We start from the raw sequence: 24,757 nt of genomic DNA, 5'->3' as shown, positions 1-24,757 counted from the left end.
ACGCAAGTGGAGAGTATAGCCACCAAGGGTGGCGGTGATAAGTTTACTGGAGGGTTCAGAGGGAAGGAAGCAGACGCAGATGAAGCTTGAAGACAATTTTTATTTTAAAGACGCTTTATAAGGGATGACATATACGATGCAAGGTGGAACTGGAAACATTATAGGGCGGCCCTAACTCGGCAGAGCTGACAGTATGTAGCACCTCAAGTTAAGCCCACAACGATTGGTCGGGGCAACGGGGCCCTTTTTTTCGGTCTATCAATGCCGTGCCGAAAACATTTAGAGTCCCATCAGCACTGAGTGGTTTTGAGGATTATCCGCCGGCACACCAATCATTAAACCTGCGCGAGGAACGTCCTGTATGTAGTCCGCTGGTTATTGAACCACTGAGCCTCATTTACGTGCATTTCTTTTACAATGGTTCAAACTCTTTACTCCTTTTCCTAAATAAACATACCAAAACTTCAACAGTGTAGAGGTTCTAAAACGCAAAGTGATCGCACCTTCAGCAAAATGTCCTACGAATACAGCATAAAGCATCAGAGCTAGAGCACAGCGGAAGCAACAAAACGCTAACAAGCAAGAAACACTTGTAAACTGAGGCGGCAGTTTCAATGAGATTTCTCAAAATCGTACACAGGCAAGACCTTAGGAACGCCCGCAAGTTGAGTGACTGCTAGTCATACGTCCCCTAATTCTATCATTGCAGCCCCTGTGGCACGCGCACATCTTGTCTGTAAATGGGGAGTAAAATTTCCCTAGTGGTCCATATCTGCTCAGCGCCGAACCCGCCGGCTCTCCGTAGTCTCCAAAAGGTTTCGTGCACTGGTAAAGAACGCGCCCCGCACAATTATGCATAAGTGTCAAATGATTCTTTGAGCGAAATGCAGCTCCACTAACGTGAAACCTGGGGATGTGCAAAGCATGCAGTGATGCACCGCTAGTGGGCTCATACTGCCTTAGGCAATGGCTCATAACCCTGTAAACACGGCCTCCCCATTACGAAGACAGAAGAAAAGTAAAATTCTACGCTGGAATGATGAGCGGCAACGCAGCCAGCTGTGGAAGACGACGATCAACGCGGGAGCAGTGGCACGAGCGCGTGCCGAGAGCGAGCACGAGCCGCTTACATACCGTGACTATACGACGACGGCGCCGACAGGCAGAGCGCATAAGGTGCTTCGCACCTAAATACAGTGACAGTACGCGTAGTGCAGAATGGCAACGGCGTATAAGCGTTCTGTGCTTATGAGACACATTGTTCGCCCACGTCAGAGAAGAGGTAAGCACAAACTTCTTGGCTTTGGCAGTCAAAGCGGCTGCATGAGCGATGTGCATGGCGCGGCACCGATTTTCTTCCTTCCGGAGGACTGCTTTGTTCACTAGTAGGAGCAGCTCCACGTCCTGTAGCCGTTCGCGCCGCGACGCGCCCTCCTCCCCCATCCGCATGTGCATCGTGCAATCCGATTCACAAGTTCTGCATCTGGTTACCGCCAGTCGCGTTCGTCCCGCTCACCTTTCCTGAACGCGCGCCGCCGAAAGATCTTTGGAACCATGCGTCGCGGACAACCAAGGTCGTAAACGCGGCGCTGCTGGCCCTGATTGCCGTTCCTCGTGGCGGGTATAGAATCAGCCACTGTCTTGTGCTGTGCGCCTGTATCGTCTCGGCGCCGTACACGGCGGTGTAGCACACGCCACTGAAAACCGATTGTCCAAATGTGTTTCGCCCGTCATGTAAGTACCACTTACAAGATGCGGCCTTTTTACCACTGCGCCGTTCACCTGGACTACCAAGCTGCGAAAAAGAAAATGAAAATACGTATCCCTAGGTTCTCGAGCCAAAACTAGACAAATAAATTGTGCTTTTCTTTAAGCAAGATGGCAGCCTGTTTCTCAGTTTTTATTGTAATAAGTGAGGTTGTGCAGTGAAATGTGGTGACAAAAGACCAAGCTATAAATGCCCCTATCGTTAGACACACAAGCGCGAACATGGAAGGTAATATATGTACTTGGGGCTTGCGAATACCGAATAGTACATTTCGTATTGAATACCTGAACGCCGAGTCAAATTTTAAAAAATCAAAATAATTTAATGCTTACAAATTTTGGTCAGAAAAGGCGCAGGTGTCATTTGCTATCGCTTAGCAGACGCTGCGGCGAAAGCCTTCTAAAGCCTACTATAATTCACCTTAATCCACCTTATTCCTCTCTATTACACCCTAATCCACCTTATTTCACCTTAATCCTCGTTCATCCACCCTAATCTAGCCTACTGCCCCTTATGCAGCTTATTACAATTATTAATCAATCATTACTTAACTTAGTTAAGTATTAGTCACCTCTTATACACGGCTGGACATGATTTGGTTCACTTCTCACCGTCCTTGGGTCACATGATATTTTCAATAATTCACAACGCAACCTTGAAACATACAGATCTAAGGTTTTCGCCTTAAATATACGGTGCTGCACATGCTCAGAAATCTCGTAACATGCACAACAAGAATGTATCAAGCCATCAATACCATAGATACATAGAAATCAAGATATACAGTACGGGGGCATCTATTTAGTATGCCAGCAAGTAAAGGTCTGTAAAATATTTTGTTCAATAAATAAAATTTCTGCTGTACAGAATCAGGTGTTGTTTTTTCACTCTCAAACTAATGAATGTTCTGTTGTACTGAATACGAATGAGGTTCTCATTTTAATAGTGGGCATGTGTTTTGCGGAAATCTTTTATTACATGTGGTGATAGCTTTGCTTTCCAGTTTTTCTCCAAAATACAAAAGGGCTAACCAGCTTTATGGCAGGTGGGTTATCGTAAGGCCATTGTGCGTCGCAGACGAAAGGGCTAAGCATCACGTGACTACATCACCGCTCCGCGCGTAGCCTTCGCGGACGGCAAAGAGCAGGCGCCGTCTGCGCCGTTTCCTTATTAGTCTCGGTATGATTTGCCTGCTGTCAAAGATCGTGACATCAGCAGGGTTACCTACATTCGCGCGACACTATCCCCCCCCCCCCCCCCGCCATTCCTTCATCCGCCGTCCGCGCAAATGCGTGCAACCGGCCATGACTTAGCCATGGCACTTTCGCGCCAGCCATGTAAACTCAAAGCTAGCCTTGTGACAAGTTGCTAGAAGCTGCAAGAGAAAAAAAAATCACGCAGCAGCTCCTGTGAGGGTTGTCTAAGTATGCCTAAGCATTGTGCCACTTGCTCATCTCGCCACCCGGTGTCATTATCAGTGTTATGGCACTTGATCTGGGCCGGTCTTTTGTAGCGATGCCTTTCCGATGCTAATGCCCTTTCGCGCTTTTCGCGCTTGGTCAGTGGTCAGAGCGACGGTCCGCTCATGTTATCAACGGCATGACCCGGCCGTGAGCGCTGGATAATAAGACTAGTGTAGAATAAAGCATGATGCATCACAACAAAATAACGGCCCTGAACACTAAAACGACCGCGCTGGGGTGACAAGAACTGCTGGGGACGGCGGTGCAAGGTGAATCGATGACGCACGTAAACTAGTGCAGGTGGCGGCGCCAGGTGCGCTGATAACGTTCCGATCATGATAAGTCGTTATCGCTCTTTAGCGCCTTACCCATCCGCGTCGAACCATTATGAACCATGGTCAGTCATACTCCGGCGGCCGCTGCATATGGCGATGCCACGCGGGCCGTAACTAAAAAGCGATCTGTGATGGGGACACAAAGCGCCGACTGCTTATGGCTGCCTGTGCGCTGTGTTCTCGCTGCTTAGGTCGCAGAGAGGCACGGGTCCCTATCTTGAAAACAATTTGCGGTGGTTGCAGTATGCGGCGAGTGCTGAGAGGTTCGTAGGCGGTGTGCTCCCGCCACGTAGTCCGCGTTGAAGCTTGAGGAAGCACGAAGGTGAATTAGCTCGCTTCGGCGGCCCCTATCTTGAAAGCAATCGGCAAACGTGACGAATGGTCGATGTTCCTCATTGCGTAAGCATACGCATTAAAAAAAAAAGATCTAAGTGCGTTCGTAGCTTTTGGAGCCGAACACCCAGCGGTTCTCTGCATTGCCGTCAATCCCTTCACACGTGAGCTGCGTGGAGGCCGAGAATAACAGGGCCGGTATTTTGTAGCGATGTCTTATGACTTATTCTTTACTTGTCTTATCATCCGCCGCTAAGGCTGGCTGATTCCTTTGATAACGCGAGCGGACCGTCGCTCTGACCACTGATAAAGCGCGATATGAGCGAAAATGCATTATCACCGGAACGGCATCGTTTCAAAATACCGGCCCAGAATGGTACGGTGGCGCCGGCGTTGGCACAATGACAACGGTGTGAACGCGCGTGGAACTCCCATATAAATGTCATCGCGAAAAATTATATTAGTCACTGGTCCCAGGGAAGTTGCGTGACTTTTAGGCGAATGCGTTAGATATGCGTAGACAAGGCAACATGTACGAGAATATGGGCACGAACGAAAGTAAAAAAAAAAAACACAGAGAAGAGACCCCTTTTACGGAAAACGTCATCAAGAACACGAGCGTAATAACTAAGAGCCAAACAAACGTAGATCTTGGAGCAGGCAACCTGGACGCTAACATTGCATCTTCCTCTAAAATATGTATGAATACGCAATAACTGGCCACTGGGCCACGCTTGTGTGCCTAACGCTCTTACAGGGAATTGTCTGAAACAAAAGAAGCCCAGTAAATTTGTGTCCTACTCACATTGCTGCCAGCTTTTCTGCGAAAACCGTCTGCTCGTCAAAATCTGTTGACATCAGTGCATGAGGAAAAAAAGGCATTGTAGTCACTAGATCCTGAATAGAATGGAAGATGGATGTCCAGTAGTGTCGAGAATAGAGAAAACAAATTCCCTGAACGCCTGGATTTTTCGCAAGGTCACCTAGTACATCTGGGCAAACGCACGCCATCTTTTGTTCCTAGCTGAAAAGACAATGAGAATGTAAACGAATGCCTTTCCCGTGACATAAATTTTAACTGATTTTGAAACAAATCCACCTCTCGGGACTGCTTTGAGGACGTGCTTCAGAATTTTAGCCACCCTGACGTTATCTGAGGTAAGAATTAGCTTTTAGGCCAATAGCCAGCCAATAATATGCGATTTGATGCCGCAAAATTTATTCAAATCTTTTAAGATATAGGCGCACAATTGAACGGCGTTGACATTTCGCAAGCAGGACCAAGCCGCGGCCACCTTTCATGCATATTTTTCACGCAGAAGTTCAATCTACTACTGAACAATTCATAGTCACTGCACAGTTCAATCATGCATGATGAGAAGGATTGAACTTCTATTATGGGACCTTGTCTTTCTGCCAGACCAATATGGCAAATAGGTGTATTGCAGTGGCATGTGCCGCACTAACCTATAAAGTTTTAGTCGAGCTGGAAAAAAAATATAGGACGTGTTTTCTTACTTCTCGCGCTAAAAATAAACAATTCAAATAGTTATTACATGACCTTTTGGTTACTTATATTCAAGTTGTTTAAAAAAATTGCATGTTTAGCAGATGCCTTATATCGTGTCAAACGTATTTAGTTTAGATCTCGCTGTTTTTATTGAAATATCAAATTATTATGGGCCGTTCACAGGTACAAAGCGATGACTTTGAGTTACATTTCGATCGTGCTTCTTGGATATTTTGCCTGCATGGCCACGTCGCAGAAAGGATATCAAGGTAAGTACGCATTAATTTTCAAGTAACGTATAGAAATGGGATTATAAGACATTTAGGAAAATGGCTTTGTGAACCAACACACCAGAAATATATCAAAGCACGGCATTGAGGTAGGCGAGAGAGAGCACTCGTGAGACATGTTTAGTAACAAAAACCCACACGGCGAGAATAACTGGTGTGAACACCAGTTTATTTTAAGCGATGTATGCGTCAAAAAAAAAAGACTTGATAGCGTGACTTCAGGAAAGATTTGTTTGCACAGTATATAAAACAGGCACGTCTACAATGTAATTTTTTACCAACTTTTGGGAAGGTTGCAGTAGCTATACACAAGAAGCTATGATCTTATTGAAGATTATTGATAGCCGTATACAAGTTGTCCAAGGCTTTTAGTATGCTTTAAGCTGACGGAGGTGTTTTCTTGAGCAGAGTGCGTAATGCGCTTATTCGTTCTCTCTACACACTGAGGACGTGTAGATCTTGCACATAGAAAATATGATCAGCAGATGCTTACACGAAGTTTCGCGCACACGTCTCGACCATTTATTATTTCTTGGTTTTATTATTAGCAAATATATACTTACTTTATAACGTCTATAAAATTATTGCAAAAAACTAATTTCTGCCGCTTTGCTATTTACTAATGCTCACTCCTTTACGCATTGTGAAATGCATATATTCTACAATGCCAAAATTTTCTTCTTTAGTGCCCCACTCTCTTCAACAAGACTGGCCAATACACCATCAACAGTACCCTCATCACCCTTATTTCCACCGTGCCTGTGAATCAACTGAGTGCCCGGAAGGATATAAAATATGCTGCCTCATAATTGGGCACAAATGTGGATGCAAATGTGGTGAGTATATCTTAGTTGTCGCGGTGCGTATTTTGCTCCAGGTCGGAGAAAATAAACTCCCGAGAAGATCCCCCACACCTCTTTTGTAAGCATACCTCATTATCGTTCATAACGTTTGAGATAAGTATATTTTGACGTTTCACCATATACCCCGCCCCTCAATTTGTTATAGAGAGATGTGCTGAGTGGAGAATAACGTTCAAATGGTGAAATAACTAAAGCCGGCGTTTGATTCAAACTTGCTAATTGGAAGTTTTTATGCTTCCGGCACTAATGTGTACCAATTCCTCACGTTTCTTATGGTGGAGAAGTGCTGACGTTTTCCACAACGGTTGCCTACTGGTATCATTGCGAAGTTATCAATTTACACGCAAGGAGTTATGATTTTTAGCCTCTATTCTATTGCAGATAGTTTGTGAAATAGAGTGGCGATTTGAGCTACTACAGCATTGATTTCATTCATCAGTAATTATCTAATACGACAGAATAACTTCTTGAGTGATTTGGCGTTTACTTAACATGATATTTGTAGTACAACAACTCTAAATAAAACATGACAGTGAGAGGCGAAATGAAAGCAAAGACGAGCGCTACACTCACAATTGTTTATTCTAAAACAATCATAACATGAGCCTTATTGACCACAAAAATGTTGTTTTATTTCGCAGTGCATTTATTACAAAAATGTACTCGGGTTATTTTCTTGAGGGCAACTGGGATTGTCACGCATCGCAAAATAAAATTCCATTGAGCAGTGCATGCAATATCTACCACAAACACTTCATAAAAAAATCCCAATGGGCACCAACGTGCAATCACGCCAACACGAAAGCTGCAGGCATTAGCTAAACTGTAATTTGTGTGGCTGATTTGCAAGCTATTCTTTGTATCGGCGTCACAGATTAGAACGCAATGACGCGCACCTTGCACCATTAAATCGTGATACGTAATATGACGTCTTGTTAACTTTCAATGTGAAATCAGCATAGGCAGACGTCGCCTACGTTGCTGGTATGAAAGATATATTCCAAAATGTGGAAATGTGGGCCGACCTCGATAGCAGTGCAGTCATAAAAAGTGAATACTGTTTCAGTGCGAGCAGATAAAGACGTAGACACGACGATGCGCTACGTTCCGCGGTATATTCTCGCAGAAATTATTAAATTTAAACACCGTGCACAACCGCACAACTCCCGGATATATGACATACTATTCCTTCCAGAAAGGCCGTATGATTGTCAGACATGTCCACAGACACTTAGCTAACACACATTTCACTATGCCGTCTGACATCTTGCTGCTCTATAATTTCACGACCATGTTAAGCATCCTCGCATCCAAACATAAGCCCCACCTACGCAAATCCCAATGCCCGACTCTGCTGGTGAACCAAATGAGGAACTTTGCAGCTCCATAACAGAAGCGGAAGTTGGACGTGCCCTCAACCAAGTGCGAACCACCACGGCACCCGGCCCGGACTCTGTGACTACTAAGACGCTTCGCAACCTCGATGAGCAATCCATACGCAAAATCACCGAGTATTACAACCACTGTCTCGAGGCGGGCTAGATACTCCAACAAAGGAAAGCACCCATTGTGATCTTCATTCCTAAGCCGAATAAGCCGATGCACATAGATAACCTCCGTTCAATCTCTCTCACCTCATGCATAGGGAAGATCAAGGAGCACGTAATACATACATACAAACATGTATGTTTGTATGTATTACCTCTCCAAATACATCGAACATAATCACTTGTTTCGCGCGGAAATTACTGGCTTTCGCTACTCTCTTTGTTATCAAGATGTCATGCTAAGGCTCAGACAACACATGGAACCGAGCGACGCACGTGACACAAAAGCGTTGCTCAGCCTCGACCTCAAGTAATCCTTCAATGATGTGTCCCACTTGACCATTCTATGCGAACTCAGGAGTGTAAACTGTGGAGGGCGAATCGACCGCTATATACGCAGCTTCATCACGAAGCGCGCTGCGACGCTCAAATTAGACAGCGAACAATCTGGTAAAATAGGTTTAGGAAGCACTCGCACACCCAAAGCGGCAGTACTCTCCCCCCTGCTCTTCAATTTGGCTCTGCACCCTTTAGCTTTCACAATCAAGAAGATTTAATCCATTCTAGGAAGGGCTGTGCACGGGTGATCCTCTTGCTTTAAGGTTTTCTGAAGAAGATTGCTGGCCTCCGATTCACACTTTACGTGGATGATATTACGCTGTGGATGACCTGAGGCTCTGACGGGAACACCCAAGACATCGTCCAAGCAGCTATTTACCAGATCTAACACGTAGGTCACGACTTGAATCTCAGGTGCTCCCCTGGCAAATCACAGCTTGTCCTTCTACCCCCCACGAGACGCCTCGAGGCGTCACCCCGGAATATCCAACTCACAGCTGAAGGGTACTCTATGCCCCAGGTAGACAGGATAAGGGTGCCAGGACTGCACCTCCAACGGAACCGAGCAAATCAACATACCTTGCAAGCACTACAAACAACAGCAGATAATAAGCTCCACCTCATAGAGAGGATCTCCAATAAACACTTAGGGATTCAAGAGAAGGAGCTAATAATTCAGCTCGCCCAGGCTTTTGTCTTAAGCAATATGACCTTCGTCCGACCATTTCTCTCACTCTCTCGGAAGGAAGAGGATACTGAAAGTGCTTGATCCGCATGATACACAGAGTCGCTCTTGGTGTTCCATTTAGAGCATCCACACAAAGGGTAATGGCCACAGCTACAATCAATACTCTTCAAGAATTAACCGAAGATTATCTATCGTCGCAATACCAGACTCACCTCCACTAAAGCTGGGCGTGAGATCATGAGACAACTTCACTACGCTCCACAAATCAACGAGAACAAGCGACGTCAACTTCCTTCGAACATACACGGTCAATACCACATCCAACGACCACCCAGAATCATGCGCCCTGAATTTTATGTCAAACGCCGAAAACTTCGAGCCAGCGTCCTACAACGCAGCTACGGACAAGCAGACGGAGTCTACTATGTGGACTATTTGGACTCGACGGGGGCGAAATGTGAAAACACCCGTGTACTTAGATATAGGTGCACGTTAAAGAACCCCAGGTGGTCCAAATTTCCGGAGTCCCCCACTACGGCGTGCCTTATAATCAGAACTGGTTTTGGCAAGTAAAACCCCATAATTTTCTACTATGTGGACTCTGCAGCCTACACCACTAACCAACGTTATGCTCTAGACTTTGAAGACAACCAGGGTAACGCTGTTCGTTCAGCCTCAATCAAGATTCCCTCGGAAGGCGACGCGGAAGAGGCCGCAATTGCACTCGAATCGGGACTACCTGATTGTGATGCCGTCATCAGTTACTCTAAAACTGCTATCCGGAACTTCAGTAGCGGCTACATTGCCAACCTCGTGCAATCTCTATACTTGACACTCGCCAACCAGAAAACAAGATCGCTCTTGTCTGGACTCCAGCGCATCAAGGACTCCAAGGTAACGAAATGACTCATGTAGCTGCTCGAGGATTCACGGACCGAGTGGCCGCAAATGTGGGCCCAACTTTAGAAGCCAATGACTCCCCCAAAAAACACTAATAAATAGGTATCCATCACATTCCATGAACTTTGTACACATTACAAACCCCAACGCCTAATGTATCCACCTCTCTCTGTGCCTAGCACGCGCCAGGAAGAAATATTTTGGCGCCAACTACAAACTCGCACTTATCTTACTCTGCGCACTTTGCACTTATTCTTTCCCGTCACATACCCGACAGCCAAGCGTCGCTTCCACCCTGTCCAGACAGATCTCTCCCATATCGTGTGGCAATGCCTCATCAAATCCCCCCTCCTGTATACTAAAACCATTAATTAGTAGCGATGAGCTGTGGGAGACTGTCCTGCACAGCTCCAATTCCGCCCTACAGGACCAAGTCCTGAGGTGGACTGAAGAGGTAAAACGCCCACCACGACTGGTAGACGGACGTCTAACCACAGATGGTGGTGACAAACGCCTGCTGGGACTGCAGCACAAAGACCTCCCTGTCCCCCGGCCCCTCCTGTTCCTTAAGAAGGGAAATAAAAGTTCATTCATTCATTCCCACAAGTTCTTATCTGTTTCTGGCACGAATATAGATCATTCATCATTAAAAATGGTGTGCGGGAGCACTCTTGAAAATGAAGAGACAGATGATCACGCCGGTGATTCCTTATTTTCAACTATGCTCTCTAAGTGGACATCTAGGACTCAACCCATTTTTTGTATGTTCTACCTTTTGAAATCGCACTTCATACACTGCTGCATCTACACTTTCAAAGAAATACTTTCGAAGCCTATCTGCACAACAAGGCACGCTTTTACGGCCAGGATTTGCCATTCGCCACACATTGCTCAGTTAATAGGGTGTTTAAAAATCTGCTCTTGCCAAAGTGCAATACAAGACGTGTCAACGAACTGACAGCTAATTTCATTCCCTCCCCTCGCTGCCTATCTTTGTGTACCCCTCTCCCATCTCCCCAGTGTAAGGGAGCCAACCGGACATTATTCTGGTCAACCTCTCTGCCTTTGCTTTTCTATTTCCTCCTCCTCCTCCTCCTCCTCCTCCTCCTCTGTAGTCTTGCCTTCACCCGACTAGCGATATTCTTAAGGCACTTTGCCGTTCTATGGAGGTAGGGCATAACCGCCGTATTTGGTCTAACTGACACCGGTTCAATTTGAGTATTTTTGTTGCGGGCACCTGTACGGGAACCCCCCAGGATACCTTCTGCTGCAGGTCTGTGGAAGTTAAAAATGTTTCCGTAAAATGCTAAAATGTCATCCATGTTCTTATACCAACACGTTGAACGCACCGCAGAGCTACCGTAAATATGGGTTGATGCAGAAAGCATTACAGTCTAACACAGCGTCTCGAAGTGGAAGCTGTCATCAGAAAAATAAAACCTAGTCATTGACATGCGATGGATGCCCCAGACGTTTCAAGCATGGACACTGGGACACGAAAGCGTGCCTGCTACCGTGGCGTATTGGTTAGAATAGCGCGTTGCTGTGCTTCAAGACAGTGGTTACGTCCCGCAGTCGGTCACGCATTTCTATACGATTATCGGTGGACTTCCCGAGCTTGGGAGGCAATACCAGGACATTTGAGGCTTGTTTAGTGTAGGCGAGTGCGTCACAATGGGCACAAAATCGTCACTTTGTAAGTTATGCATGGTAAAGAAGCGCCACCTTGGTAAATGAGAGTGTGCTCGCGGTCCCTCCTGACGCACGCCCGCCCTGCTCTGGAGGCATCCCCTTATAAGTAAACCATCGCACACATAGATAGATTGCGAATCTCAGTGCTGCCCAAGTTTTTTTTTATTGTGTAAGAAATTAATAAAAACTAGAGGCGGGTTCGCGCTGTCACGTATGACATCGCTGTTGCGGTGCTGTCGCTGTATCGACAACGCATGTGTCGGTCGTGCAGGGAGGGCGGAATGGTCTCCCAACAAAAAGAGCCTGTTTTACTGCAAGAACCACATAGCGAAGTGGACCTACGGTCAGCACTCAAATCAAATGGCTCAGTGGTGGAGCTGCTGCTGGCATAAGCGTTGTGGGCACGCATGCCATAGGTACACAAGTATCGTAGCAGTGCGGTTGTAATGTATGCATTGGTTTGACTGAAATAGACAGTATACGTCGAGGTAATGTGGCCCAATATGTATTTTGGCCATCACTTACGTGGCATGCACCATAACGTGCCAAGACTCCAAATCCACTGGCGGCGCTCCGCATTAGGCCAGCGTTGTGACACGCCTTGTACTGCCAGGGTGCGTTCTGCAAAGCAACCGTTGCTTTGCGTGTCGCGTCACGTTGGCATATTGCAACCCGCGTATAACTAAATATTTGCCTGTAGATATCGAGTACCACGTTAAATCTTGATATTTCTGTCAATCCTGCACCCTTCATGCAAAACTGCCAATTTCTTTTTACCGAAATTTGAAGATGCTGCACGTCCATTTGGATAATAAAGTAAGAGATTTTGAAAAAAAACTGTTATGTAATCTTCCTCACTCCATCACGTACGTAATATGAGTACTTGCTAGCAACACCAAATAGAGGGCCTGTGGGCCTGTTGTAGTACGCTAGCCAAATTATGTCCGCGATGAATCACAACATGAGCTAATACTGCCCAAGTCAGGAATTTGTGAAAAGATTGTCCTATAAAAGTTGGACAACCCTTACATTGCCGTTTATTAAAAAAACACGATATCCAGAACGACCAACGAAGCCTGTGCTACATTTTAGTTTGAAAAAAAAGCAATATTTGTTTGAATGTTTCCAGCAGCAACCACGTGCTAAACATGAAACTTTTCGGCTGCAATATCTTTTCCAAGGAACTTGCATAACTAGTAATTAAAAAACTGATTTATTTAGCAAATAGACGCTGAACGAATGGGATTTCTCTTAGATGATGCTAAGATAATGAAACCAAGGAAAGCAGAAAGAAACTTATTTGCAGTTTATTTTATTTTAGGCGTAAAATTGGTATACAACCCCCTCAATGTGGGAACCAATGCTATGCGAAGCATTTTGCAGGTGCAAGCAATGCAGCCTATTCAACAATGTTTGGGGTTCCACAAAGCGATACTAAGTGGACAAGCGTGTTCGTGTAAATTGAGTAGCTTTAGGGAAAATATATTATTGTGTGAATCGAACGTAAGCCGCCGAGCACAGTAGTTGGGTGCTCTAACCATTAGGTCAGGATTTTTGGAAGACTCGGCGCGTACATCCCCTGCCACTTTCTCGTGTTCTTTCCGTGGGACAGCTCGCACCTTTAGGCATCGTTTTAGACCGCACTATCTCCTGTAACGGCTCAAATTATGCAGTAATTTCGCTGTAGCAAATCATGCTACATAGAAATTGTGTGACGTTGATCAGAGTTCATCACACTTCATCATCGCCAAAGGTTATAAAGTTTTAACATTTCTTCACCGAAATACAAATGGGATAGTCGTTTTACCGTACATCACATGGAATAGCCATATATATGTATGATTCTATAACACGCAGTCGCTGATGACATGACAATCTGTGTTTCTCTTGTTTAGGCTCGTCCACCACCTATGTAGAACAAAGTCCCTATATAGTAAAAGTACCGCCATCTACTCCTACCTCCGCCTTCTCCTCTCCTAAAGTGCTTGTTTTTTTTCTTTACTTTTTGCTTGCGAAAGCAAGTTGACGGTGGCGCCCCAAGAAAGTCCACGTTGAAGCTTTCAGGCCGGGCGCGCACCGCCGCCGCCACGGGCGACAGCGGCTGCGCAGAGTGACTCTCAACATGGAGCTGAGGCGGAAAACACTACAATATATAAACAAGTGAAAACGTGCGCTATCATCGTCCTATCGGAGATACAGCAGAGAGAGAAGCGGCGTTGATCAACGGATGGCGATACTTTTCTTATATAGGGACTTTAATGTAGAACCCAATGAACGCCATGCCGTTGATTCGAGTTGAACGGCCGGCATAGAAATCATGCCATTGCCATCATACGATTGTTTACAACGTGGTTGTCATCCTGCTGATGTCATCACACACACATATACGCTCGTAAGCCACACACAGGACTACTCAATCCATAAGAGCACGTCGGTCCACCTGGTATAGATGGCTTGCACTGACGTCATTGTAGCCGCCATGTTGGTGCACCGACACGATGATAAGCTGGGTCCGTTACGTCACGTGAAAGCTTTCAGTAAGATGGATTGGACATAAGTGATCGTAGTTGCGATGTTGGTGCACCGATATGGTGATAAGGTGGGTGCGTGACGTCACGTGAAAGCTATCAATTGTCTGGGGAGCCCCAAAACAATGCTGGATAGCCAGGTACCTGCTAACCCGCCGCGGTTGCTCAGTGGCTATGGTGTTGGGCTGCTGAGCACGAGGTCGCGGGATCGAATCCCGGCCACGGCGGCCGCATTTCGATGGGGGCGAAATGCGAAAACACCCGTGTACTTAGATTTAGGTGCACGTTAAAGAACCCCAGGTGGTCAAAATTTCCGGAGTCCCCCACTACGGCGTGCCTCATAATCAGAACTGGTTTTGGCACGTAAAACCCCATAATTTAATTTTAATTCAGGTACCTGCTAAATACATCGCATAACGTATATTTCTAGGACCCGTGGGATGTGCCCAATTTTCGATGACTAAATATAAATAAATTGTCAAAGCACATTGATATTTTCCTGACTTGTGCGGCGTCGCCTGATTACGTGGTAAACGGTGCTCTAGTTTGACGTGGACATCTATGTGCCGTTAGCGTACTGTTAAAGCGATGATGAAAGTAGATGTATGTCAATTCGCTGGGCATATTATGTTGAGCAATTAGCGCAAGTATATATAACAATAATAGAACAAGGTGTAAATGCGTTTTTTTAAACAACATAGCTTTGACCGCGGTACGTTATTAATGATTGCTTCTCTGCACTACAGGTTATGAAGCTGCGATTCGAAGTATACGGCTCGGAAAATAACCCCTCCACTTCTAACTTTCCACTTCTCTACCCAGCCTCATTGCGAATCACAATTATCGTCATTTCTCTGATCGTGACGATCCAGCCAACAAGTTTGACCGGTGGAACCTAAACGCCGCTGTCAGCACGTCGTTTCCTTCGTATACATGAACGACGGCACGCAGTCTTAGTAACTGTCACTTCCTACAATTTGCTCATTACGCCCAACTTTGTCTTTAATGTCTTAATATTGCAATCATCCTTGGACGATGCTTCACGACTCAAAATCGCAGAGACAGTAGGGCTTCAATATCACATATCACAACAACTAACTCAAAGATTTCTATATCGAAGATATGATATTTTAGCTTGCATAGCGTGTCATTTTATTAGGCGATACCGTCCATGTTAATATGAGGAACGGAAGTTTGTTTCTGATGATGCTTTAAACAAGAAACCTTGTCTTTTATAGTTTCAAACTGTTTTTCGTCTTAAGAATCAAGAGTGTATGTGTTTCTGTATTTTTTTTATTTTTTAGTGCCAATATTCCACCACTGCAGCTACGCATGGGAAGATGAATGTCCAGTGCCACATCGCCCTAATTGCGCACATACAGACGCAGAAAACCTCTGCCACTGCGGTGAGTACACGCAGCATAGTGTTCGGAAAAGAAAACTGTAGGCACCTTACACAGTGGTGCCTACACTGTGTATACCCGAGAAAGGGAAAATGATAACGGCGGCGCGGTAGCCCACTTGGTAAGAGAATCGCACGCGTAATTCGAAGACGTGCGTTCATATCCCACCTGCGGCCAGTCCTTTTTTTCATCTATTTTCATGTCTATTTATCCATGATTTTTATATTTCGATTAAGAACTCAAAATAATCTCCCCTATATATGCTGTTCTTCGTGTGACTCGTAGTTCGCTTCGTTTCATTTGACTAATACATCGGGTGTTTCGGCGCACACTCTCAAACATTTTTAAAGCTTGCCTGTGACAGGTAGCACAATTCTAGTTGATGAGCTGGTCTACTCGAAGAGGCGGACATTACCTGCAGAAAAAATTGAAATGCATAATCGATAATTAACAAAAAATTACAAATTAGGTTTTTCACTAATTACCTTATGGCTCATTTTGCAATTTACAAATTCTCGCCGTGGAGTTCGCAAGACGGATCCACTTAGAATGAATTCTCAGGATGTCACCAGTGTCGAGATATTAATTCCCGAACTTTGCGGAGAAATACATTGGCGTTCCAGTTACTTTCTTAACGAAACGTTGTTTTATGCATGGAAGGACAAAAGTAACTGGAACGCCAATGCATTTCTTCGCAATGTTCCGGAATTAATAGCTTAAAATTGGTGTCATCCTGAGAATTCCCGAGAACTCCACGGCTACAATTTGTAAATTGCAATATGGGCCACAGGGAAAATTTTTGTTGATTAGTCGATTATGCATTTCAATTTTTTGTGCATGTAATGTCCGCCTCTTAGAGTACGCCAGCTCATGCGCTAGAATTGTGCTATCTGCCAACGGCAACCTTTAAAAAAAATTGAAAGTGTTCGCTGAAACACCCTCTAAATATCAACGAAACGGAGGGAGACCGAGGTGGCTGTTTCTCGTAAGCCACAACCATATCAAGCTGCAGTCGGTTGGTTTTATTTGGATGGGCTTATATATAAACTAAAAACACTGTCAGCCCTTCCACTGGGCTGCACTATGGTGGGAAGTACGTATTTCCCATTATTACTTTTAGGATGTTATGGTGTAATTGGTTATTTTTACTATAAAGAATGAGAAATATATATGCTCCGGTGGTTTTCATTTATATAGTGACCACAGGGACCATGGCCTTATGGTCGCTACGATACAGCGCCATAGGGTGTACGACAAAGGTTGGCACGTTCTTCATAAACACGTCACCAACGCCGCACGCGTTCGGTGCAAACGCGGGCAAAACGCTGTGGCCATCGACAACAGTTCTGCGCGTTGTTTGTGTGATCACACACAACCGCTGTCGAAACGCTGGCGTGAGCAAGCGCGCCAGCAGCAGCGAGCGAAGATTCATGCGGTCTATCGCTTCAACGGAAACTGGGCGCCGAAAGCACAGCGCTTACAAAGGTAGGAGCTGTGTTGCAGATCGCTTTCAAGATACGGTGCGCGCGGCCATCCCGGCGCCATGCAGAGTACAAGTTGCTCGCAAAGCAGAAGCCGCAACGCCTCCCTCCCGCGCTGCCTTCCCACTGTCCTGCTTTCGCATGGGAGATTGAGTCGCCAGTTCACCGTCGCTCGTTGCGTGGTTCCTCCGAATGAACGGCAGGCGGCCGGGCCACCGTGAGTCGTAAGGGCAACTGATAAGAGCGCTAGCGCGATGCCTACGTGATGGAACGGCTAAACGCCATGTCAACAATGTTAGGGAAGAGCCGGACGAGAGCCCAGGGAGAGTGGGCGGCACAGCCGGCAGATGCCGGCAGGGCTGCGCGCATGCGTCACAGTGGGAGAGCGGGCACGCACACGCATAGTCTAGGGTGCCTCCATGCCCTCCTCGCCCACCGCTCCCATTCCACTGGGAAGTCGAGTTAGCTCTCCGCCTTGCGTTCCCTCCCCGTGAAAGCGCACATCCCTCGCCCTCGCGCACTTTCACTCGCACATACAGTATACGGCCAATGAGAGTATTTTTCTACATCCGCACGTGAGCATCGAAGAGTGAGCCCTTAACAGCTTCGCTGTAAAGGGCTCGCCAGGTGCTCTGGCGTGCGGTCAGCTGTCTGTTTCTTTGCATTGACGCAGCCGTAAGTTCAATGCCCAGAGATCCTCATCGTTCGCATCCTAAAACGCAAGTACCCGACGCACATGCCGAGTTTGGCGTCGAAGCCTCATCCGTGTCTTCCTGGAGCGGAAGCGCTCATAGGGGCCTCCAGGATTTCTGTATGCTTACACAACAATGGAATGATATGTCCAGCAGCATTTATTCAGTCGTCGAATGCGCCACGCTTCCAAGGCAACCTCTGACTGCTGCAGCGAAGTTTCACTGGTTCGATGGCGACCCCGCCGCCTGGGTAGGTTCTGTAAACTCCTATGCCATCTGTCACGCTTGATCTGAAGACGTGAAACGTTCCATCTTAAAAGGGCTTTTGCATGGTATTTTTAAGGACATACCTTCTCGACTTGGGCAAGATGGAGTTCCCACGATATTCACTTCTTGCAGCTGAGTGCGCGCCAGCAAGGCCTGAATGATGACGCGGCTGTGTATATTCCTGAGAAGGTACGGCTGTGTGACCCATGTAACTTGACATGGCTCTCAGCGTTAACCAGACAATACGCGTACGTCATCGACGACATCTATGTCCGCATTCATGCTGCCATCTTCTCTGCGTTGCTTTTGGAAATTGTACCACTTGTTTTCTACCGCACGGCAGCGCACTTGCCAGATATGAGACCTCACCGTGCGAAAGATGATCCACTCGAGCCGGGCACTCCGGAGGTTTCGGGACGATGACGAGAAATTTTTTCCTTCGAACGCCTTGGCCACCCTATTCGAAAAACCACGCCTTCCGGTGCCTTTCAGTGTGAAACCAGCGCCTTTTTGACAATGGATCGCACTGGGGACGCTGGCGCTCGCTGGAAGTCACTGGGACAATGGTGCTCATAAGATCCGTCTAGCAACTCAATCAGTTCATTCTAAGACTGCCATGTGTAGGCCACCTAAATTAAAGACTCCAGAGGAACAGCAGTGAATAAAATTCTCGACCATGTGTGGTCTTTTATACAGCTTCGCTGGACATTCACGTGCGCAGGGCGGGATGGCGGGCTATTTTTTATGAGCCTGACCAACGGCCTGCACGACTACTGCACGTCCAACTTCATTGACGTAATTAAATATGAATAATGTCGCCAGGATCGGCTGATGAGGTTTGAGCCCCTCGCAATGTTAAAAATAATTTTAAACATGATATGGTTGACGAGAATGTGGCTGACGGCACAGTATGTATGCATGCAAGTTTGAAGGAGTGTTTATATGTATAATTATGTATTGCTTTCTTTGGGAAAAAATTAGTCCAATTTGTGTCTGCTAAGTGAAAGTGCCGACAATAAAAGAAAAAACCATTAAAAATCTGGGTCCAATCCACGCTGTGAAGGTCGTTGGACAGCGAAGCTGTAAACGACACCCATAACGATTACTCTTTTTGACGTCACTTGAATTCACACACGTAGCTCTACAAAGAGTGAAACCAGAGACAAGTGAAATGTACTTAACCACACCCTTTATTACTTCACAACATTATACTGCCGCTGTTCTTCGGGTGTCTTTACTTTCCGTGGTATACCCATGCGTGCGTGGAATGAACTGAATGAGTTGCTAGACATTGGTGGCATTACTACGTGATTTCTATGCTGTTGGGTACTTTTCCACTCAGAGTAGCTTACGCAACTCTAATCTTTACCGGGAAGCACAAGCGGGAGAAGGAACGTTTTTCGGATTATTCGCAGACGTCATTACCATACATTATACGGTTTGCACTTCACACGAAGGTTTTCAATGACGCCAACCCCTTTCAAAGCAGCTGGAAACCAACCTTTACCGGAACGCGTCGGAGGGTGTTCCCATTGTTCACACGCGCCTTATCATCCATTATGTGCTTTTGATGCTTGTTTTGTGGTTTTTCTTTTCAAAACGAGCGCTGAGCTGTATGCTGTATGCCTCATTTCAAAGGAGATATGCCGTTTGTATTTCATTTTTAGCTTGGCTTTTCTTGCTTACGCCGACACGAAAGTTTCCTTGGCTGATACAGGTATACAATTTCGCTGTAAAAGGGCGTGGCGTAGTGGTAAGGTACTGGGCTTGCGATCTGTAGGTGACGTGCTCTAATCCTAGTTGTGGTATTGTTCTTTCACTTTTTATTGCATCAAAAAGCTGCCTGTTGCTTTCTGTGTTAAAAAATACATACCGTAGCCATGGACCACATATTTCTCGCTCTAGACAACATTTCCCGCCACTACCCTGCACCCTGCGCCTCCCAGTATTACGCGCCTTGCTAGCGTCCCAGCATCGAGGGTGCCATACTGGGACTAGATACTGGCTTTGCAATAGGGCACTGCTCCATCAACTCTCAGAAAGATCCACAACAAATGTACGCCAAGGCTACAGGCCCACGTCAATGGCATTCGAGACTTCACTGTGCTGGTGCAGACCGGAGCTGAACATACGTAGGCAGAGTACTACCAGTAGGCGCCGGGGACATTCAAATCAATATTGCTGCGGAAAGCAAGCGTCTATGAATGCAGTTCCGGTCATCAAGGACTTGCCAGCCGACCTTACTCTAGGCGCGGATTATTTGTTCTCGAGAGACGTTCAGCTAACTACTGCAGATTATCAAGTCAAGCTCTGCTCACCTACCATCTGTCCTCCCTCGACGGGGGATCCTACATGCGAATCGGGCTGACGACAAGCTCCCCTCAACACCACAAACTTCAACGGCAGAGCACTGCGAATGTGAGCCTTCTATACGTACACTCTCACCTATTCTTGGATGGCACCAGGAGCTTTTCGCTGACACTACTGCTGAAGTCCCTCTAACTAGATTGCTTGTACATCGCATTAATCCCGATAGTAAACCGCCACTATGCGTACCAATAAGATGCTATGCCGAACACGAAATTGCACCTGTTACCGAACAAGGGCACGAAATGCTGGTGGCGGGCATTATCGGGCCACCTCGTAGCCCACTAGTCGCTCATGCAGAATTTGATAAAAGACATAACTGCATTCTGCGGCTTTGTGTCGACTACCGAGAACTGAGAAAGCATACTACGCCCGACTCTTACCTACTGTGAGGCATTGATCACGCGATCGACACAATATGGAAGTCTAGATACCTTTCGTCTCTAGATTATGCGTACGGGGTAATAGCAGATAAATGTCTCAGAAGATGACAAGTTCAAACAGCCTTTCGTACTCCTTCGAGGCTGTACGAATTCAATCTTATGCCTTTCGGGTTGCGCACGTCTTGAACACTTTCCAACGCACAATAACCCCTGTACATTGTCCACTAAAGATAAGGCACGCGTCTTATATTGACGATTTTCTATTCACGAGTACAACAGAGGAAGAACACCTGTGGAACCTAGACGCAGTGTTAGAAAGGCTGTATGATGCTGGTTTAGGACTAAACCGCTAGAAATGTAAGTTTGAGCTGACTTCTATTTGCTGTTGGGGTTACACTTCTAAGTATGGCGCTCAATTGCTCTGCGGAAGAGTATAAGTATATGTAGCGAACTATACGACACCGACTTGCGTGACACAACTCCAGTTGTTTCTTGTGATCGCTTCCTACTTACGAAAAGTTCATACAAATTTTGCTTCAACAGTGGCTCTCTTAACATACTTCTTTATGAAAGAAGCAGCGTTGATTGTGGTAAGCACAAAGCAAGTGCATTTCAAGCCCTGAAGCACCAAGTCACTCAATGTCCTGTCTTGACTCTTTTCAATGAAGAATGGTCAACACCCAGCCAGGTTGGCTTTGGGGACGTACTGGTGCAGCGCTATTCGCGTGGAACTGAACACATTGTCGCTTACGCTAGCCGAACTTTTGCTGCCACTGAGTGTAATTACCACTCTAACAAGCTGGAGTGTCTAGTGGTGGTCTGGAGTGTAGATAACAAGTTTAGACATTGCCGGTTTTGATGCAAGTTTACAATTGTAATAGATAATTCAGCGATCGCCTGATTGTTTTCAAAGCAGTCCCTAAACCACAAATGATCAACAAGCATTGGATCATTCGCCTACAAGAATACACCTACGAAGTGCGACCACGCGCGGGGGCTCTGAATCAAGTCGGTGACGCTCTTCAGAAGCCGACCACATTCAGAAGCCGCGAATTCCGGACCTACCTCTCAGCGGCAGTGCTGAGCCCCACTTTGCATCGGCCTGTCTTCCACAAGCCAGCGGTCTAACCAAAATGTCAGATATGACCATCCAAGCGCAGCTATCTCTGTATTGTAAAAAAAATTCGTCGGCCCTTCCCCTAGCGGGAACAAGGGGCATGCGAAGCTTGTCGTGCCCTCAAACTTGGGTGTCGCGTTCCCTGGTCTCGGGGTTCGCTGACCTTCGGTAAGACGTGCTTTTGACGTAGGATACCTGCCTGCCATAGTACCTGAGACTGGGCTTAAGCTACCTTGAAAGCAGGATCCGCACGGCAAACGCGAGCCTGTTCCCGGTGACGTTGATGGGGTTTCTTGTCGAAAGCGGCCAGTTCCGCCGCCGACCGATCAAAGCATGGCCTTCCCATCCGTTTGCCGAGCGTGCGATGAAAAGGAGACCCGACGCAACGCGCGCGAGGCTTTTTCCTTCCCTTGCTCTTCCTGCGGCGCGTGCGCCCTCCTGATTGGGTGCTTCAGTAACGTGTTACGGGCGCGCGCCTCGCGTGTTTCACCAGCCGTCTATTCTTAGCCTTTCCCGCCGTTTTCCTTCACTTGCGCGAGACAGCTTTTTTTTGTGGTCACATCTACAACGACACCGACACTTGTGAGGCAATACAAGCTTCGCTTGAAAAACAGCGCGGTGAAGCTGATTGGCACCACACCTACAAGGAGCTGCTTATGCGCCAAACCCTCATATCAGAGTTCTGCTGACAAGTGTGTACGGACAACTGCCCAAACTCAAAGAAACACTCAACGTAGGTAAGCGCGTAAGTGCAAGTCTCTGAAAAACACGGGAGATGCTTTTCAGCAACATCCCAGCCGAAGCTCGCAAGAGAGCTGCCCGCGCATAACAGATACAGAAGCACTATTGCGTCCGTCGGCATCGTCTAGCGACAGCATACGAAGTTGGAGGCGAGGTGTCGGTAAAGCGGGCAACGCAGACACGTGGTAAAAGCCGAAGTGCAAAATAATATGGACTTTTGAGATCACGGATCACCTGGGCCCGAACACTTGGCGTGTGAGCTGTACAACCTATGAAGGCAGCCTCGGGCAGACTCAGAAAAAACAAATTTGCTGCGCATGATTCCCGTCCGAAGAAAAGGGTTCCCTTTCAGAAGCGACAGCGCTGTGCTTGTTTCGGTTCGGAGAGTGTGAACGCGGTGTGGCCGAGTATGAAAGATCTGAATGAGGGAAGATGGGGAGGGATAAGTTGAAGTAATACAGTTGTTCTGGCGGATGCCTGCTGTCTGTTGCTTATATATATATATATATATATATATATATATATATATATATATATATACAAAGCAAAACGCTTTTTATGATCCAGCCTCTACCAAACCATGCTTGCTTTTACAAAGACGGGAACTGCCGTTCAGAGGCAATATTTACTTGCTTTTTATAGGCAGCACTTTTTCTGTATCACCTAAATAAAACTCATTATTTTTTTTCCGATCAGTCAATACTTTGTTCGTTGACGATCCCTAAAATAAAAAAATTCCCAAACAATATATTTGAATTGGGGTCAATTATCTCGCAATTCGCTAAGAGATTACTGCAAAACATGCATTCAAACAGTGCGCTTTCGCCGACAAGGCTGAATCAACCATTTTACCTGGCACGATGGTGCAGTTTTTAACAAATTTCTAGTTTCAAATCATTTAGAATCCACTGGGTTGCCAAATTTCTTATTCTGAGAGCTACCGTGTACCTAGCTACAAACAGCTCTTCAGTGTTTATTGCCTCGATTGTCATGTTGCAGTAATATTGACTAGTGGAATCTCATGCACCACGTTTTAGTCAATATTCCCTATTTTAGCAATTTATACACAATGCATAAAAAGGGTTCTCGTCGTGTGAAACTTTAGATGTTAGGCGCAATTTACTGAAGAGATCGGAGTGAATTTTTGACAGAACTTCCACAGAATTGAGAAAGTTCTATGATGCCTTGCTCATTCAATGCCTATATAGCGATACCGCACACAAGATTCCTTGAGTTTGATAGGGGTTCAAGCTTCGTGGAATGGTAGGCTGGCTCTCAAAGGGAATCTGAGCGAACACGTACATTCAGTTCATTCGACAGTTTGTTTGATCACGTAACTCCAAGGTTCACGATCATCTAAACTGCAGGAATGGTTCCACGCTTCCGGCGTCGTGCCTAAACGTTGGTGATATCTACATGAGGACATAGGCAATCCTGGAAAATCTGATTCCTAGTTATACTCACGCACTCCTTAACGTTGAAGCATTGCGAAACATGAGCGCCCGCTTTCTTCATTCATGAAAAGAATACAAAAACTGACAGCTTTATGTGTTATGCGCTCCCTACCTTACTTTTGCTGGATTGGCTCTTATCTTTGTAACCAAATAGAAACTGGAAAAGTGTAATGCATATGCTAAGACTTTGTAAATAACATAGTCTGGCTCGGTGCGGTGCGTTGCAAGAAATTAAACCGCAGATCATAAACAATCATAAGAATCTGATTTGATGTAATTGTCGGTTGCCTTTAGTGTACATTGTATTAGCGATTTTCTCAAATATTTTGCCTAAGACTGCACATACAAACAATACAACACAAAATTCTGATGTCGTTGTCTGCTTATAACAAGCTCAAAAACGTATGCACACATTCACTTTTATAATATGTATTTTGTCCTAAACGTGCTTTATTTTCGATTAAATTTGCAGATTTTGGTGGATTCTATGCAGTGCTGGGCATATCCAAGTAGAACGGCGTGGCTTTACGGTTGATGCACTATGACAACCTTACATTTCAGCGTTGAATGTATGCATAAAAAGTTCAGAAAACACC

The 24,757-nt window shown here is 46.0% G+C and overlaps 1 protein-coding gene across 1 annotated transcript; it reads left to right on the top strand.

Annotated features, from left to right (window-relative positions):
* Nucleotides 1–4,916: 4,916 nt before the first annotated feature.
* Nucleotides 4,917–24,741, top strand: LOC119458012 (uncharacterized). Its single transcript, XM_037719801.2, has 5 exons — nt 4,917–5,057; nt 5,593–5,678; nt 6,386–6,535; nt 15,561–15,662; nt 24,634–24,741. The coding sequence occupies exons 2-5, from the start codon at nt 5,603–5,605 to the stop codon at nt 24,672–24,674; spliced, it is 369 nt and encodes a 122-aa protein (XP_037575729.1). The 5' UTR covers nt 4,917–5,057; nt 5,593–5,602; the 3' UTR covers nt 24,675–24,741.
* Nucleotides 24,742–24,757: the final 16 nt, after the last annotated feature.

This window comes from Dermacentor silvarum, chromosome 7 (genome assembly GCF_013339745.2).
Source record: "Dermacentor silvarum isolate Dsil-2018 chromosome 7, BIME_Dsil_1.4, whole genome shotgun sequence".
NCBI lineage: Eukaryota > Metazoa > Arthropoda > Arachnida > Ixodida > Ixodidae > Dermacentor > Dermacentor silvarum.
The sequence above is the reverse complement of the archived record's forward strand: the minus strand, read 5'-3'. Positions and strand labels throughout refer to the sequence as shown.